At 44.5% G+C, this 18,748-nt stretch overlaps 1 protein-coding gene across 1 annotated transcript in view; it reads left to right on the top strand.

Moving 5' to 3' along the window:
* The first annotated feature begins 11,810 nt into the window (after nucleotides 1-11,810).
* The window catches only part of IPO4 (importin 4), a 2,281,504-nt gene continuing 2,274,566 nt past the window's right edge, over nucleotides 11,811-18,748 (top strand). Inside the window, exon 1 of the mRNA XM_086923725.1 lies at nucleotides 11,811-12,409. Within this exon, the coding sequence (XP_086779851.1) occupies nucleotides 12,341-12,409 (69 nt within the window). The 5' untranslated portion in view covers nucleotides 11,811-12,340. The remainder of the gene's footprint in view (nucleotides 12,410-18,748) is intronic.

Genomic DNA, 18,748 nt, shown 5'->3' with positions numbered 1-18,748 from the left:
GTCCCTACTACATCTGTACCTGACAATTGTCTTTTAGGACAGCTAAATCTAATTTCCATTGTCTTTATGATCGGTAAACCGAACCACTCGACAATATCAGTCACCCATAAATGAATAATCAATAAATCTGGAAATCCCCTCTCCTGTGACAATTGTGAAAGCAAAGGAAATAAATCTCCCCATGTCAACCCACCCACCCCTTTAAAATACTTCATGATCCTTGCTGTGTAACCCCAGTGCTCTACCCCAAATTTGTTGCTCCGCAAATGTAGCCGACCATTTGATAAAAGAAATGTCCTATAATCCAGGTCCTCATTGTTCGCAGGAAAGAAGTAACTCGACCTGCTAAATTTAAAAACTTTCTTGAACACTGCTAGCAAATGAAAACAGGCAATAGTGTCCCCATTATTCTGACAAAATAGCACCCCATGCCGCAAGTCAGTAGACAGCCAAAAGGATTCCCATTCACCTAGCGGACAACAACTCAACAATACCACTCCCACTCAACTGACTCCATGTCCCTATACCCATTTGATCTGTTTTTTGACTGTCACACCCAAATCCACAAATAACCATCTTGAACCTGTATGTCAGTAGTTGGTATGCCTATCGGACCCGTAAACCTAGCCATTACGATACTCTAAATGCCTCAAAGAACTACCATATCATAAAAAGCCGAAAACGAATCACCTCCCACCCTTTAAAACAGCAACTCTGCAAATAAACTAAAAGCTGCTGTAACAGATTAAAAGTAATTGGCTTCCGCAAAGGTAAAGTATGAGACTTTATTTTACTAAAACCATTTAACATCCTACGAAATAGCACACCACCCTGCAACCCTATCCTGAAAAACAACTGCCCATAAAAGGAAATCCCCAAAATGTTGCCAGCGATTGTAGTATGTGACAAACCTTTGTTCATGAATGATAAAACAAACTGCAACCGGAACTCTTCATAACCAACTGATAAACCGCTTTGATTCTGTGATGTAGCATTGCTTTTCTTTTGCTTAAAATTCAGACCCCGCCTGTCGATCGCAGCTTCAGGTGGACGGAGCAATGGATCGTTCAAACCAGCTCTATGATCCTCCATCCACCAAGTCGCCTTACCTAAAGGTAGCTGCTTATCCCGTTTTCGAAAGTCCTGAGGATCATCGCGCCCGCAATGTCCGTCTCGCTGAACACGATCCGTTGAGAAATCCGCTCTTGATTTCTGAAACATACTATAAGACGTGAATTTACCCCGACCCCCAGATCCCAACTCCTGAGTGACCACTGAAGGAGCCGCCTTTTGAACCAAAACATCCATATAAATACCTCCATTTTCATTATCATGTCCATAAAATGTATCCCTTAAATCATAGGAAATTTTTCCCCTTATCACTTGTATTTGGCAGCTTACCATCTCCAATTCCACCATCATAATCCACCCAAAGGTCACAGGTCTCCGCTGAGAGAGCCCGGCCGTTACCTCCAAAATCCGCACTGGATCCCTTCCAGAATACATCACCCTACCAAAAGCCGCACTAAACTTTGCAGAAGTTGAAATGGAACCCATATAGCCTGACCAAGAGGCAGAGTCCGCCACCAATTTCTTACCGCTCCGGCCAGAAACCGCAGAAGACTTACCTCTCCCGGAAACCTTGATGGAACCGGACGCCTCCTCCTCTAAAATGACCGAGTGTTCCACCCAAAACCATTGGCCACTTTGAGGACCAAACGTAGAGTCCAAATCCCTGAGGGTGGCAGGGTGGGTGGCGAGGCAACCACCTCTGCATCCTGTCGACAGTCTATTACCTGCCTTTTGTTATGTCCCCTTATAGGCCATAAATCTATAACCTGATCTAAATTAACATCATCCTCTGCAGCATTGACTGGGAAACTCATTTCTGCATTGTAATCCAACTGCGAAAGTTCAACTGTGTCCTTTGACCTGGGAGGCGGGGTCTTTAGGCCTGGGCGTTGTTGCATACTCCCAACTAATTGTACCCCCTGTGAAACCCCACCTCATCTTCCTGACAGTGCTCAGCATGGCGCGGAGATATGCTTTCTGTGTCCTAAAAATGCCCCTCCTCATCCACTGCACTGTACTCAAAGTAAACCCCCCAGGGCAGCACATCGTCTAACCTCTATAACCAGAGGGGGTATATTAATAATAGCTAACGTTCTCTGGACATTAACACTATTCTGGGGAAAATTGCCTGGCAATTGCACTTCACTGTGCATGCAAACCGCTTCCGCCTCCAAGAAAAAGCTGGACATTCCCCAGTTGGCTTTCCCCTGCCCAGTGCCGGCTGTAGCACTGGTGGCGCCCAGTGCAAGAATGATTCGTGTCGCCCCCAACGACCTCCCCATTCACAGATCCCCTTCACTACCACCCTTAACACTCTATATAACCTCTCTCTCAGCATTGAATTAATTTGATAGCGTCCCTCCCAAAAGTGAAGGGTGTCAGATTACTGTCAATAACACAAGCATTACACAGAGACAATCAATCATAGGTGTGTAAATCAGTGTATAGTAAATGTTACATAAGCCAGAGGACAACAAGGGGTGTATTCACATGTCCTCCATACAGGTAGGCCGTATAGCTGAAGAGTACTAGTTCTGGAGTAGCACAAACTCTGAATTTAAAAGGTAACACCATGGATTGCGGCTCTCTCTAAGAACAAGAACTGATTTGTACCTATAAGAAACCTGTTTGCAACATTACAACAATGAAATTCTGAGGGAAAAATTCCATACGCTCTAATTTATACCTTGAAGTCTGCATGCAGGTCTTTGATGACAGTTTATAGCTCACTGTAAACTGCAACTAACAAAAGGATGTCTCTGACAGAAGCAGTAACCCACTAACCTGTTTACATTATATGTAATTTGTGATCTGTGCTACCTTCCAAACATCCACGAGTTCAAAACTTCTTCTAGACAAAAATCTGATAGTGCCAGGAAGAACATTACTCACTGGAGTTTACTTGACCTTTTAATTGTCGTTCGAAAATTGCTGGAGGCCAGGCATATGGAAGTAGCTGCTCTTAAGCAAACAAACAAGCGCCCCCTTTTGAAGGCAGCACCTGGTGCGGTTGCACTGGTTGCACCGTCCTAGAGCCGGCCCTGCCCCTGCCACTTTCCCCATTCTAATTGAAGGGGCCGGCCCACTGCCACAGCCCCCAGTGCCTCCCGCACCGGTCCAGCCTGCCGCCCGCCCCGCACGCCGAGCCAACAATACCCCAGCTGCCCTCGCGGCACCAATGGCCATGACCCGAGAACGAGGCCTCACCCCCTTCGCTGATGCTCCCCCCCTGCGGGGCGCCCCCCACGCGACACGACCTGCATAGCAGGGCCCAAAGAGTCGGCGGCGGTTCGCAGCTCGATGCAGGCATGCACGCCGCCACCGCATGACTCACCCCAGAAACAGCTGACCGCCGCGGGCGCCCCGAACACGCCTCCAACTCCACAGGCGCTCCCGACCGCAGAAGGTCGCCACGCCCCGCCTCCAAAATCGCTCGGACAGCGTCTCCGACAAGGCGGTCGCCCTCCATCCCCACAGGAAACGCCGCTCCTTACAGAAAAAACTTCCCCGCCATAGTGCTCGTCACCTCAAACCTCCCACAACAAACTGCGCCACCCTTCCCGCCCTACCGATGATGCAATTCCCGCCCACCACCCTTAAGTAACCTAACTACCCTGCCCCTTTTCCCCCTAACTATACAATCGCGCTAAGGTGGATTGTTCCACTGCGCGAATCTACCCAGGGGGACATCGGCTAGCGCCCCGGTCCCCCTGGGTCCCCATTGCGCACTCTCACTCTTTCCGAACCCACCCAGAAGGCGGTGGATAGGTGGTAGGTGCTTAGCTGCTATTTTGTCAATCATTTGGCATTTTCACGTAAAAATCAGAAAAATATTGGAGGGGGGGAAGAATCAGAAAAGTTAGGATTATCTCCCTTTTGGGCTACATGCAGGCGCGCATCGTCCATAGGGCTAAAAGGGCTTCAGCGACCCTCGTCGTGTGTGTCAGCCCGGGCTGAGACAGCTTTCCAGGCACACGCGCAGGCAGATTTTGAGTTTATCGCAGCCGCACCTGAGTACTTCACAGGTCTTAAAAGAACATTTACGGGTTAACGAGTGAGTCTTTGTTGTTTTTCACGTCTTCATTTCCAGACTCCACTCTGCCTATTGCTGGAAGAATTACACCCCTCCCCCCCTCTCTCTACCCCGAAAATGTGACTCTAGTTGCGCCTTCGAATACAGGCGTATATAAACAGCAAGATGGCGGTGTAGAGCGTCTCTCCTCCCGTTAAGTGATCCCACACCAAAGTTTGGAACACTTTACCCCAGCTGAATCCGAGATGTGAGAACCGATTTGCAAATCGGAAAATAAACGGAATGCAGTGAGGCTGTCTTTCAAGAACGGGGCTGCTCGAGAACCGGCAAAACTTCGATCGAGGATCTGGACTGCCCCAGCCGTGTAGCCGGCGGGAAGCGAGAGCGGTGTGCCGCGCAGATGACGAGGCGGACCAAATGCCCAGAGAGACGGTGAAAGCCTGAGGCACAATGAAGGTCTGAAGGTTTGGGGGCTCATACTTGCTCTGGAGCTGCAGTGCTGCCGGATTCCGGACGCGTGAGTACCTTGAATGTTCCAACCAGTCCGCCATGCTAGCGCTCCTGGCTTCCAGCACCTTTACCAAGATGGCGGCCGCCATCTCTACAACTGCTTAACACGACCATCTGACGCCTCTAAAACCAGCTAATCAGTTACTGGGCAGTACTGATACCACTTTATAATGAGCTGACGCTTGTGACTCTGTTCAACTGCAGACTTCAACCAGCAACGAGGGTCTGGTGACTAAGCAGCGAACGAGTAACGCACATGTGCTTCTGCTATGCAGTGCTTGCCCCCATGATGCCACATGTCCTAACAGCCATAATTGACCTCCTGCAGCACCACGTGGCGCGCCTAAAATCAACGCCGAGGGTATTTCTTTGAGGCTTCGTATCCTATGACCTGGCCAACTATGCCCACAGAGGCTATGTGTAGCTCCTCACGTGTAACTGCACTCCAAGGGTGACGCAGTAGCGAAGCGAATGTCACCTGGGAAACGAGTCTTTTCAAATATCGTCAGATGTTAAGTCCCACACAGCGCTTCAATATACCGGCTCACACTTTCTCTGTCAATATACCGGCTCACACTTCGTTTGTCTAAAAGAATGACGTCCCAGCTCTAATCAATCTGTCTAGCCTTCAACTCATATCAGCGGGGGGCGCTCTTCTATGCTCTGCTATGATGTGGGACTTGTTTCAAGATCTATGACAGGGCGCTTCCAACTGCAGGTGAGAGACTCTCCAAGTTCTTGATGATATCGCAATAACAAGTTGCACGGACAAGACGCAGACATCGATCGAGTTGGATCTGCGTGCTTGTAGCGACGACTCTCACGAGGCACCGTTTAAGATCCAGGGTAGATATAATGGACACCAAAGAGCAAACTTCCCTGAAAAGGGTCAAATCCGACCACTCGAACCCGGGATCACCTATCAAAACCAAGAAAATTACCACCGAAGCAATAGACATGATCCTGAACAGATTAGACGAGATGAAAGACTTAGCCAAAGCAACCAAGGAGGAAGTAGTGGCAATACGGCAGGATATTTGGGACACTAACGCAGGTCTTGCAGAAACAGAATCCAGGATTAGCAAACTTGAGGACATTGAAGTCAAAACATGTGCGGCTCTGAAACACCTACACATATCCTCGGACCAAACCACAAGAAGGCTAGCCGAATTGGAGGACAGAAATAGAAGAGGGAACCTGTGCATTTTTGGGGTTCCGGAAGGATCTGAGGATTCGCAGGGATCCTGTGTTCAATTTTTGGAGTCATGGTTTGCTCAGGCCACAAATTTGACCTTCGTCAATCCTCTGGAGTTTGACAGAGCACACAGAGTACCCGGAAGAATCACCAAGACAAAAAAAGGACCCAGACCCATCGTCTGTCAGCCACTACGATATCAACACGTGGAACAAATCCTAGCTTTTGTCCGGAAACACAACCATATCCTATGGAAGGACACGAAAATCTACATCTCACAGGACTATAGCAAAGAAACAGTAGAAGTGAGGAAAGCATTTCTGGCCCTGCGCCCACAATTAAAATCAAGGGGCTACCAATTTGGCTTTGTGGGTCCGGAAAAATACAGAGTAATTGTTCGTGGGTCTCCTCGCATCTTTACGGATCCCGTGAAACTTAAACGTATGCTCAACGATTTGGAGGAGCGCGACATGGACACCAATAATCCCGACAATATGGCGGCCTCGGCCTCTGGATACAAATGAACACTTTTGGTATATGCTGCCTATGATTTGACCCTATTACTAGCACTATTACTAGCACTGATTCACCAGATTTGTGGTTCTGGAAGCTACTCAGCTAAGGTCTTAGATTCAAGAGCCTCTCCTAGTATTGTGAGTTATGCCCTAGCGCATTACTCTGGGTCAAAACTTTCAGCAAATCATTATGCTCTTGATTCCTTGATGTCGCATCTGTTTGTAATACTCATCTGTGTATGCGCCTAATTGGCCTCTTTTCATTGATTTTAGTCACTGTTCTGATTTAATGATGTGGCCAGTTATTAGGCTGTCTAAAATGTGTGGTACTGCCGCCTTCTCTCAGTTTTATTAAGATTGTTGACGAAGTGCTCAACTGTTGTTAGTAAGCCATTCTTGTTTATACATCACCTCTCTCTGGTATTTAGGAAACCCCAGAACAGAGAATCTGATGTCACATTACCCCACAATGGCTTCCTTTCGATTTTGAGATCATCTCGTTTGTAGAGATTGATTGAATAACCGGAACTATGGTTCCATAGTTGAGTCACGCTGCTCATGGTTCTAAAAGGTTTAGCATACAGTTCAAATGCTTCAGAAGGTTGTTCCAATGTTTACGCAATATTAACATTGACGGGAAGGACTACTGCGGTCTTCCTCACGTCACCATGCTTACTAATTGCGGTAGGGGTGGGTGGGGTGGGGGAATGGGGGGATAGGGGGGGTATGTGTTGTATGTTCTGGTTCTTATTTTCACTTTTGTTTTTATACTTATTCTTTGTTTGGACAAGATGTGTCATTTGTATGCCATCCCTATGTGCTTTCACATCTGCTCAAGGTTTTAGTCAGCCTCGTGCCACGCATAACAAGAAGGGAGATACCCTCCCCGTTGTGCTGCATGGAGCACAACTCCTTGGGGTTTATAATGCCCTTATAATGTCCACAATAACCTGAAATGGTGCATCCTACACTTAACACGCAGCTCGGGGCGGCTTCCTTGGACAAATTAAAAATCTTGTCCCTGAATGTAAAAGGTTTAAATCAACCCATAAAAAGACAGAAGATATTGGACTATGTACGCAGACAAAAAGGCGATATTGTGCTATTACAAGAGACCAAACTAGACACAAAACAATTTTACACGCTGCGGAATATGTTCTATTCTGAGGTGGTGGGTTCAGAGACAATAGGCAAAAAGAATGGAGTATTGATACTATTAGCGAGAAAATCCAAGATAGAACTATTGTCTTCATCAGCTGACGAAAAAGGTAGATGGGTCACAGCCAAACTTGCCAGAGACAACACAGAATTCTACGTCACCAATATCTATGCACCTAATACTAGCGACCTAAACTTTTGGGAGGGACTAGTAAAACAGATCGAGACTATTCCTGACTCAACCGTACACATAATGGCCGGAGATTTCAATCTCCCATTTGACCCTGCCCTAGATAGAGACTCACGGTGTACTTTCAAGCCAAACAAATCACATAACGCATTTCTTAATTAATTTATGCCGTCACTTTAATTTAGTTGACACAAGGAGAATACAGAATCCCACGGATAGGGACTACACATTCTACTCCTCCCCACGATTCATACTCACGTATTGATTACATTTTCATTACACAGAATGGGGTCCCGAGGATAGAGGATACATCCATTGAGCCGAGAATTCTATCAGACCACTCATGTAATCTCCCTTTCCATCAGTAACATTAAGCCCTCCCCAAGACAAACATCATAGAGACTAAATGAGGAGATCTTAAATAAAGACCAACATCGGATTGCTATCCAAACAGCCATACGCTCGTATCTAGAATTGAATATGAGAGGGGACACCTCAGACCTTGTACGCTGGGAGGCCTTGAAAAGCACGCTTAGGGGGATATGTATCAAGATTCGCTCTGCAATGAATAAAGATTACAACGCTAAATTGGAAACACTAGAAAGTGAGATATCGGACTTAGAGAACAGACACCAGATGAATAGGGACAGAGAGACACTTAACACTATGACTAATAAGAAATATGAGTACAACAAATTGGTGAGTGAAGGGCGGGAGTATGGCTGGACAGAAGGCGGAAATTTAAACTTTGCGAATCTAATAAGGCGGGCAAAAGCCTGGCCGCCTATCTAAAATTCAAGGTCCAGAAGAACTCAATCAATGTTATTAGGGACTCTGCAGGACTAGGCCACTCAGATCCTCACTAAATAACGGAAGTCTTTAAAGACTTTTATGAAACCCTATATGCTAAGAACGAGTCTGTAGATGAGGGTAAGATTCAGGATTACCTGAATGAATGCGACTTACCAAAACTGTCATCAGAGGAACAACGGAGTCTAAATGACCCGATCACAGCGAGTGAGGTAGAGAAAGCGATCAAAGGCCTAAAGTGTGGAAAAGCACCTGGCCCTGATGGCTTCATGGCTAAATTTTACAAAAGTTTTGCATCAGACCTGGTAGATCCTCTTCTTCACCTATTCTGAGAAATTACTGACACAGGTGAGGTAAAGGGTACCTTAGCGGAGGCAATTATTGCGGTACTCCCCAAGGAGGGCAAAGACCCATCCCTGCCAAAAAATTACAGACCAATTTCCTTGATTAATCTCGATTGTAAGTTACTAGCTATGATTCTCTCAGCCCGACTCCAGCGAGTCCTCCCTAACCTGATACACCCATCTCAAGCTGGATTTTTAAAACATAGACTGTCCAGTGATAACAACAGAGTACTAGCTCATGTGCTGGAGAGAGCAAAACTCCTAAATACCCCCACAGCGGCAATCACGTTGGATGCCGAAAAAAAGCCTTTGACAAGGTAGACTGGGCTTTCCTGGAGGCAGTCTTACACAAATTCAACGTAGGCACAACATTTGCGAAACTCGTAATGTCTTTGTACGCCTGCCCTACTGCTAAGGTTAGAGCAGGTGGCTCCTTTTCCTCATCCTTCTGTCTAAAACAAGGAACGAGACACGGATGTCCTCTCTCCCTGTCCTTGTTTTTGCTAGCAATTGAACCTTTCCTATATCATATAAGGAATAACGACGCCATTGCCGGCGTGCCGTTCAACGGGTGTACTGTAAAACTAACTGTGTACGCAGATGATGTGCTCAATATGTCGGAAAGGGCTGATGAGGCTATTCCGGCGCTAATGACTACTATCGATGAGTACTCTAAGGTTTCAGGCTATAAACTGAATAAAGACAAAACGGAGGTCAAACTTCTGAATAATGTCGGAAATAAAGACATACTCGGAACGTCTGGCCTCACTTGGCAACCACAATCTTTTAAATACCTGGGTCTGGACTTCGGGAAGGACTTAATATCAACCTTAAAAGTGAATGAGGAGTTGACCTTAAAAAAGATATCCACATTATTGGACGGCTGGTCACCTAAGTTTCTTTCCTGGTGGGGTAGGGCTGAGACTCTTAAAATTATGTCCAAGACACTGGTTAATTACCTAGCTAGCATGCTCCCAATGACTTTTACGGATGACTTTATCAAGAAAGTGGATAAGCTGTTTGGGGAGTTTCTGTGGCGAGGGAAAAGAGCCAGGATATCATTGAAAAAGTTGCAACTAGCAAAAGAGAAAGGCGGCCTAGGCCTCCCCTCGTCCAGGAACTACCAGACGGCTTTCCTCTGCAAGCAAGGTGCTCTTTGGCTAGTGGACTGTCCATCCTATGTCCCAGTATGGGTATCTATTGAAAAATCTATCATTGCACACGCACCCCTTCCAGCCCTCTTTAGCATGGATTTATCACACTTACCGTACTCCAAATATGTCCTATTAAATACTAGACGAGCCTTACTAAGGCTTGACCAATCCCATAAAACTAACTCTGTACTCAAAAAATCTACCTTGGTGTCATTGTGGAGGAATCCTATGTTTAGGATAGATGACAAAACCCTCTACTGGGATCTGTGGGCTAAAAAAGGTATTAACATGGTAAAAGACCTCTACGACGGTACACTACCCATCCCTTTCTCGAAATTGCAAACGACTTTTAACTTGCCACCCTTAGAATTTTATCAATTCCTGAAACTGAAATCCACCATCTCTAAACATGCCCTTACTACTGATCCACCTTGGCTTATGACGCGCTTGCCAATTCTGTCCCATGCTAGCCATTTCGTGTCTAGAGTCTATAAACTACTCCTTCCCATGCCCAAGAATTCCCATACGCTAACGGAAGGTAAATGGGAATCGGAACCTAGCTCGACAGGAATTGCGATAGATTGGGATGTAATACATAGTACTGCATTATCCAACAAGGTTTCCCCGATCCTCTGCCAGACGAAATACATGCTGCTGAACAGAGCATTCTGGACTCCTCAGAGGTTGTATAAATGCCACCTGAAAGATACGCCCAATTGCTGGAACTGCCAGACAACAACTGGGGACCTAGCGCATATGCTTTTCGACTGTCTCTTATTACAAACATTTTGGGGAAAAATCTTTGCTTATATCCACCAGATATTTGGAATTGAACCTGTAAAGGAATTTATCTATGTCATACTGGGTACACTAGACACACAATTGCCAGACATACATGACCGGCAACTTTTAGATGTAATGTTAACACTGGCATGCAAGGTCATCCTATGTAAGTGGAAAAACTTTACTGAGGTCAATTTTAAAATATGGTTAGAGTGGCTCTCTTTCTTGAGAGGGGCTGATAACCCAGCGCTGCAATCAGCTACATGCAAACCTTCCAACAAAAAATTGTGGTCCTCCCTAGACGCATCGTCCTCCCACTTTGATCCCCCATGATGTAAACTTATAAATGTCGGTTATCTATGTATGCTCCACTGGCTCTATATTCTACACATGTATGCTCCAATGAATGTATATTCTACCTTTGTATGCACTGTGGTTAATGTTCCCGCTGACTGCTTAGCTTTGATGCATTAGATACACTTGTCCTTATTTTTCTTTGATTTTGTGTAGACGTTGCATACTACCAGGGTTGTATCAATCTATGTAATGGAAGATTTATTGTATTGTCTTTTCTTTCTTATTTTTCCTAAATTTTCAATAAAAATGATTTGAATTAAAAAAACAAAAACAAAGATAAATCGTTCAAAAGAATACATTTTCGATCCAGCTCAACCTTTTCTAAAAAATTACTGAAGCTAATAGAGGTAAAATGTTAGTGTTTAAACCAACCTAATCTGCAAACGTAATCTCATGATTGGTCATTTTCTCCCTCAAAAAGTGCACCCTAGAATGCCTGACAGGATTTATAAATCGGGTTTGAGTATTTAAATTACATTAGTTTAACTGTGATCGAGGACTGGCAGCAGCACTTTTTGACAAAAGTAGCAGGAAAGCATTCTGACATGCTTCGTTTTCAGTACCGAGCAGTGAGAGATTAAAGATTTAACCAGGCTCTGAGGCGTCGCGTCCGACGATGCACGTGAAACGTGCGGTGCGTCCTCCTCTCCTGAAGGAGGCAATACTGTTGTTTGGCCGCTCTGGCTTCTGTCAAGTCTCGCTGGCACCCATGTGCGTCTATCTAGCTCTGCTCGACTGCCGGCTTCATAGTTGTTGAGCGCCTCTACACTTCGTTGGTTACCCGCCGTGGAATGTTTGAAGAGATCGTCTAAGCCGCTCGCACCTCACCGTTTTCGCACTGTGTGGGCCAACCCCGGGGCACCGCACCCCACAGGCCTTAGACTGTCCCTGCTAACTAACAGGCTCGGCGACCCAGCCGTGTACGCTAACTCTGCCCACTACACTACTAGTTGACATGCTACGCTTCTTCTTCCCAGTCTTCTGATATCTGCCTTTCCACGTGAACCCACCCCTGACGTAACCGCAACTTTATCACACTTCACTGCATACTAACTTTATCCGTGTGGGCAGGTAGAGGGTTAACTAACTGCTTGACAACTCCTTCGGGTAAAAATCTGTTCCTCGCAGAAGTGCCTTACCCTCTGACAAAAACCCTTTTTGCTACCCCCCCTATTCTCCAACGTACTTGTTACTTTCCCGTAGCTCTGTCGTCCCCCCGATGATGGCGCAAATACTGGAGTCCATCCTCAGCAGCCTCATGCAGCCTGACAACGTGGTTATCCAACAGGTACCAGCCTCTGGAGGGAGAGGGCTGTGGGTGGCCCTTTAGGGAAGATTTTGCTGGGTTGAAGCTTTTACTTTTCTACATGTTGGCGTAGAGTAGGGTGTGGGCTGGAGACGGGCGAGTCTGTACGTGGCATTTCAAATGTCAACATTTATCAGCTATGTACATTTTTAGAAACAACAACGTACTGCTTGTGAACTCGCCCATTTGCAAAGGAAATTTGCCATTCGCTTTAATAAGCAATTGACATCGAGACACGACTTGCGCACCTGGACCTTTTTCAATGTTCCCATTAAAAAAGGAACTCAAATTCTCCCTATCTAAAATGCACTTTGGTAAAAGTTGGGATCGCTGCTCCCGTCCCATGTGTTGACTTTATTGATTCTTGTTAACGACATTTTTATTCTACTTGCACTGTTGGCTATTTGCTGCTGATTTAGTTAGATATTTTTATCCTTGCTCACACTAGCAGTTAGCTCCCTGTTTTCCTGGTGGTAATAGGTTGTTTGGGCGAAGTTTACTAACTAAAACTCACTTCTTGCGCCCCTTTAAAATGCTCTAATTCCTCTGGGCTAAGTCTGCGTTGTATAAAAACTGTACAAATAAATTATAAGCATTGGCAATGCCAATAGGCCTGGCATATGAATGAAAGTGCATTTTGTGTAATTGATGGATTAAGGCACTCAATTCATTGTACATTAATTCTGTCACTTTCTTTGCACTCGTGCATCCATTGTTTAATCCACTGCCTCGTTATTGCACTCACCCTCTGACACCACCACAATAAAATGCATATAAACTCAATAATATGCATGATAAATTAAAAGAATAAATTACAAAAATAAAAACCTTATAGCATCTAAAAAAATGGGTATTTGCTCTCAGTAACAAAACTAAACAAAGCAAAGATATTGTAAATCGTCTATTGTTTTTAAATTCAACTATGGTTGCCACATTCAGCATGGTGAGCATAGGACCCTCGTATGGGCATACCCTTGCCAAGGGTATGCACGGACATGGGTTCCTTGCTCACTGGAACCAAGCTGCACCTGATTGAAAAGGCCCAATGGTAAAAAAAAAAACAGTCTTGATTTGCTCGTGTTCTGGTTCGTAGAGGACCTGGCTTGGCAGTTCTGGCTGGACTGTTCCTATTGTAGCAGAGTTGAGAAAGATTTGCGAATGGCTGGGTCAAATCTGGCGGGCGTGTTATTGTAGGCAAAGGTACACTGGGTTGGAGTGCTACAATGAACGATTGCCAGTGGTTAGAGGTTTTACAAGTATCCTACCATCACCTTTTGTGTGTTGGATGTCCAGGGCAAGAGATTAAATCATTTGATCAAACAGGATTTATAAAATGCTGCTATTCACTTGCGAGGGTATTGAGGTGCTGAGAGCCAAGTTGCTTGGGTGGGATCAGTTGATCACCCAAATCCGAATACCTGAAGAAAAGATGATATATGGAGGTGGAGGCTGATTCGGGACATGGCTAGGTAGGAGACGGAGAGTCCTCCACTGTTGTTTCAGCAGATGCTGGGGGAGTGTGCGAGGGAGAGTGTCTGGAGGGTTTGTGGAAGCTCTGGCGGTGGGTTAGCATTTTGAATTGGTGTAGCTTGTGAATGGGGAGCCAGTGGAGTTTCTTTAGGTGAGGGGTGATGTGGCTCCGTTTTAGGAGGTTGGGGATGAGTCTGACCTCTGAGTTCTGTATGGTCTCCATTCTATTCAGGATGTGTGTGTTAACCTTTTCCATGCTCATGATAAGGCCAGCTCGTCATGAGACACAGTGGAGCTGTGCTTATGACGAGTTGACCTTGTCATGATCCATGGACTATTCCAGTTTCCAGCGCACAGCAGGAAAACTCCTTAGCAGCCAAGGTGTTAATTCCTATGTAGAGTATGTTGCCGTAGTCCAAGCGGCTGGTGACAAGGGCTTGAGTGAAGGTGTCTGATGGTGACTGGGAGCCCTTTGAAGATCTTTTGGAGCATGCGAAGAGTGAAGAAGCAAACATTGAGACTTCGTTGATATGGTGAGTCTGTTGCCCAGGATAATGCAAAGGTTGCAGGCATGGTCTGTAGGAGTGGGTCCCAGTTGAGTAGGTAACCATGTGTCATTCCAGAGGGAGGTGTTGTCCCGGAGATCACTAATTCTGTTTTGAGTTTGAGGCAGTTGTTTTGCGTTCAGTCAGCTTGTCTTGCATAGGCAGAAATTGCCTGTTGCACTGGATGAATCTTCGGATAGAGAGGATGAGTTGTGTCGTCTTCATAGGAGCTGATGTTCAGTTAATGGGTTTTGAGTATGTTGGCCAGGGAGGTCATGTAAGCGTGGAACAGGGTAAGGCTGAGGGATGAACCTTGAGGGACGGTGCAGATGGAAAATGGAAGGCAGGTTCTCTGGTTTCTTCCTGTGAGGAAGGATGCAAATCATTTGAGGGTGTTCACTTGGATTCCGACCTGATGAAGCCTCCGAATCAGGGTGTGGTAGGACATGGTGTCGAAGGCTGCTGAGGAGGATTAGGCGGACGTTTCTCCCTAGTCCAGGAGGGTTCTGATGTCGTTGGTGACTGGGATCAGACGGTTTTGGTGCTGTGGTTCTTGTGGAATCCGGATTGGGATGACTCCAGAAGATCGTTGTTCGACAGGTATTCTGGGAGTTTGCGGTTGATGGCCTTTTTGATGACTTTGGCAGGAAAGGAGAGTAGGGAAATGGCCTGGTAGTTCTCGAACTTGTTAGGGTCAGCGGACGGTTTCTTAAAGAGAAGTTTGATTCAGCTTGTTTCCATTCTTCTCGGAAGGTGGCTGAGGTGATTGATGTGTTGAAGATGGCAGTGAGCTCGCTGCTGATAGTCCTGTTTCCGAACTTGAACATGTGGTGGGGGCAGGTTTCCACGAGTGCTCCTGAGTGGATGGAGTGCATGATGGCTGTGGTGTTCTGTGTTTTGAGTTGGTCCCAAGCAGTGATCTAGTGGTCGGAGTTTCCGTCTGTTGGAGCAAGGAGGCTGAGGATGTAGTTGGCTGTTTGGGGTTCGAAGTGTTTGTAGGTGGTGGAGAGCTTGTTGTGGAAGAAGTCCACCAGGGTGTTGCATAGTTTTTGGGAAGGGATGACTGTATTTTTGGTTGCTGAGTGGTTAAAGAACTCCTTGACTATGCTGAATTGTTCTTTGCTGTGGTTGGAGGTGGCTTTGATGCGGTCAGCTAGGGTGTTCTCTTTCAGGAGTTGCTGGTAGTCGTTGAGCGATGTCTTGATGGTAGTGCCATCTGTGGGCACCTTGCTGGTGTGCCATTTTTTTCTAGTTGCTTGCAGTTGCGTTTCATGGTTCTCAGCACCGAGGTGTACTGACTGGTATGTTTGATGGATCTCTTGAGTGTGGTGGGCTTCATAGGATCGGAACCATTACCCTATGCAGTATGCTGTCATGGATGGAAGTAGAGTGTAAATGTTACTGTTAATGTACGGTCTAACGCGTTTGTTGTATCTTTTCATTATAATAAGATTAGATCTATGGCAACAGAATTATTTTTCCTACTGAACCATTGAGTTTTGTAGCTGTTTTCCTTGGCTTATCACCATAACTAAGGCCTCCTGTACTGTGCTTAAGCTTTCCCACAAGCCAGCCATCAGGCATACAGTCATAAAATTACATAGTATTCAAAATTAAAGTTGGCAAAGCAAAATACAATCTCTTTAAGAGGAGTTAACCAGGATTCCAACGGTACAAATAGTCTTTTCCCACAGTTTGTAAGACGGGGTAACAAGCACCAAAACTATTGCCTACTATTGCAGTCTGTGAGATTCCATGTAAGAAAATATCTGTCTCTAGGCTATAATACAAAGTAAAACAATCTACTTTAAATGCCTATTGACTTTAACATATGCTTTTCACAATCGCCATATGAGACCACCGGCCTTTATCATAACTTTTAATTCTGAACAATCTGGCCTATAACCTTTATCATTGGCACCATAATCAACTTGGACTTACTGTGTTTTTTCATAAGCCTTCCCACAAGGTAACCATAGGCATACTGTAAAAAAATTACAAATATGTACAAGTACAGTTGACAAAACAATATAACATCCCTACTAATAGAGCCTAATAAGGATGACCTTAGAGCAATTCATCTATCCACATGGTTTTGTTTGGGGTGGGGGAGGCAAAACCCTTGCCTACTACAGTAATCCTCAAGATTCCTTATAACAAAATACCTGCCTACAGCCTTTAGCAGTGTATTGCCTTTAACAAATGCTTTTCACAATAAGTAATAAGGCTTACTTGCTCTGTTATAACTTTTTTTCTAATTAGATCACACCTTAGGAATCCAACGCAACCTTTCCTAGTGAACTGACAAGACCAAGCTGGCGACCACCAGACATACATTAATCAAATTAGAAATATGTACAAAATTACAGTTGGCAAAACAATATACAGTCCTTCTCAATGTGGCCTAACAATAACTATCACGGTTCAAGTCTACTCCTATGGTTTGTCAGTGGGTGATGAACACCAAAACCATTACCTACTATGATAATATGAGAAATTACATGTAACCAAATATCTTTTAATATGTGATGACAATCCCTTTTGGATGACTGTTGGCTTTACCATATGATTTTCAAAATAAATAAGCCAGGCCTTGTGCATTTGTAATAACGTTTCATAATAAAAAAAAGCCAGACCATTTCCTTACACACCAGTCAAGCCTATAACTAGTGTCATTTGCTTTTCACCATCACTGACTCAGGCCTAATGTACTGAGCGTAAATCTTTCCACAGGCAACCATCGGGTATATATTGTGGTTTGTCACAGGAGGTAACCTCCATCAAAACCCTCATCGTCTATAGTAATCTATAGATTCCATGTTACAAAAATACAATCTGTAGGCTTGATTTCAGAGTTATAACAATCCATCCTTAAACGCCTATTGACTTTAACATATGCTTTTCACAATCAGTATGTCAGGCCTACTACCTTTTTTGTAACTTTATAATAAACAATCGGGTATATAGCCTTTATCATTGGCTGTCACGAGAACCAAATCAAACCCGTTGTACTGAGTGTAAGCTTTCCACAAGGCTACCTTCTGCATATCGTCTTAAAAGTACAAATGTATCCAAAACTATATAGTTGACAGCGCAAAATATGATCTCTCCTAAGAGACCCTCACAAGGGTTAATGTAGTGCAAATCTATCGCCACTGTTTTTCGGGTGGATTACCAACACCAAAACGCCTGCGTGATACTGAAATTCGTGAAATTCCCTGCAACAGTTTACCTGCTCACAGGCTTTAGGATATTATAATAACAATCCATCCTGCAAATATGTAGAAGAATAAAGTTGTCAAACCCTCTCCACACGGCCTAAAGCGACTCATTACATTAAATCAAGCATTTGCAATGCAATCTATCTCTCCTTTGGGACCTTTTATGTATTTAGCACATCAATCTGGGTGCTGAAAAATCTACTGTTCTTTAACATGGAGGGAAAGTAAGCACCAAGCTGCGCGATTGCCAGGTATGGGAACACATGGAGAGAAATATTGCCTTTCAGTAGGAAATGGTATAGCCCAAAGGTCTGTTTTTAATATAAAATCAGGGCCTTCTGTGGTCATATCACTGAAAATACAAGATTTAAAAAAAAATTATTGCCTACGGGTGCTTGTGGAAGACTATTTCAATGGACTGGAATCTATAGAATGCTAAAGTGATTCTGGTATTTTACTGACCTCTACTGGTCGTTTTCTAGCAATATAGTTAAAAAGAGGCAGTTTAACAGAAAAAAAAGTCCCTAAGTGGAGTGAGACAAGTCTTTGGGCTGATCTCCAGTGCCCACAAAGTACATGCACATATAAGTATATACTTTAGTATATTGAAGCAGTCTTGAATGCTCGACCTAAAAGCCACTGTTTGTCAGAATGGGTGACCAATGACAAAACCCTTTCACTTTCCTATTACAGTATTCTGTGAGCCACTCTCCTGGTAGTGCTTCTTAAACCCCTTTAGTAACGTTGATCAGAAAATGTTTGGTGACAGCTGTACTGTTAACCCTGACTTTAAAATCGTAACAGAAGATATGACACCAGTTTTAGAACTCTATACAATATATATATATATATAAAATAATGATTTCCTATTATTCTAATAATGACCATTTTTTATCATAGACAGTTCTGTGATTACTACAAAACACAAACATCTTTGGTTTTAATGCTGTGGAAATACACGTTGTACTTCAGATATTGCATATTAAATGACAGCATGATTATGTTTATATTGTGCTTACTATCCCTGATGAGGCATTGACGTGTGTACATCGTGCAACAAGGTTTGTGATTAATTTAGTGGTTGC

The sequence above is a fragment of the Lissotriton vulgaris genome, chromosome 5 (genome assembly GCF_964263255.1).
Source record: "Lissotriton vulgaris chromosome 5, aLisVul1.2, whole genome shotgun sequence".
Classification (NCBI taxonomy): domain Eukaryota; kingdom Metazoa; phylum Chordata; class Amphibia; order Caudata; family Salamandridae; genus Lissotriton; species Lissotriton vulgaris.
This window is presented reverse-complemented; position numbering and strand designations above follow the sequence as displayed.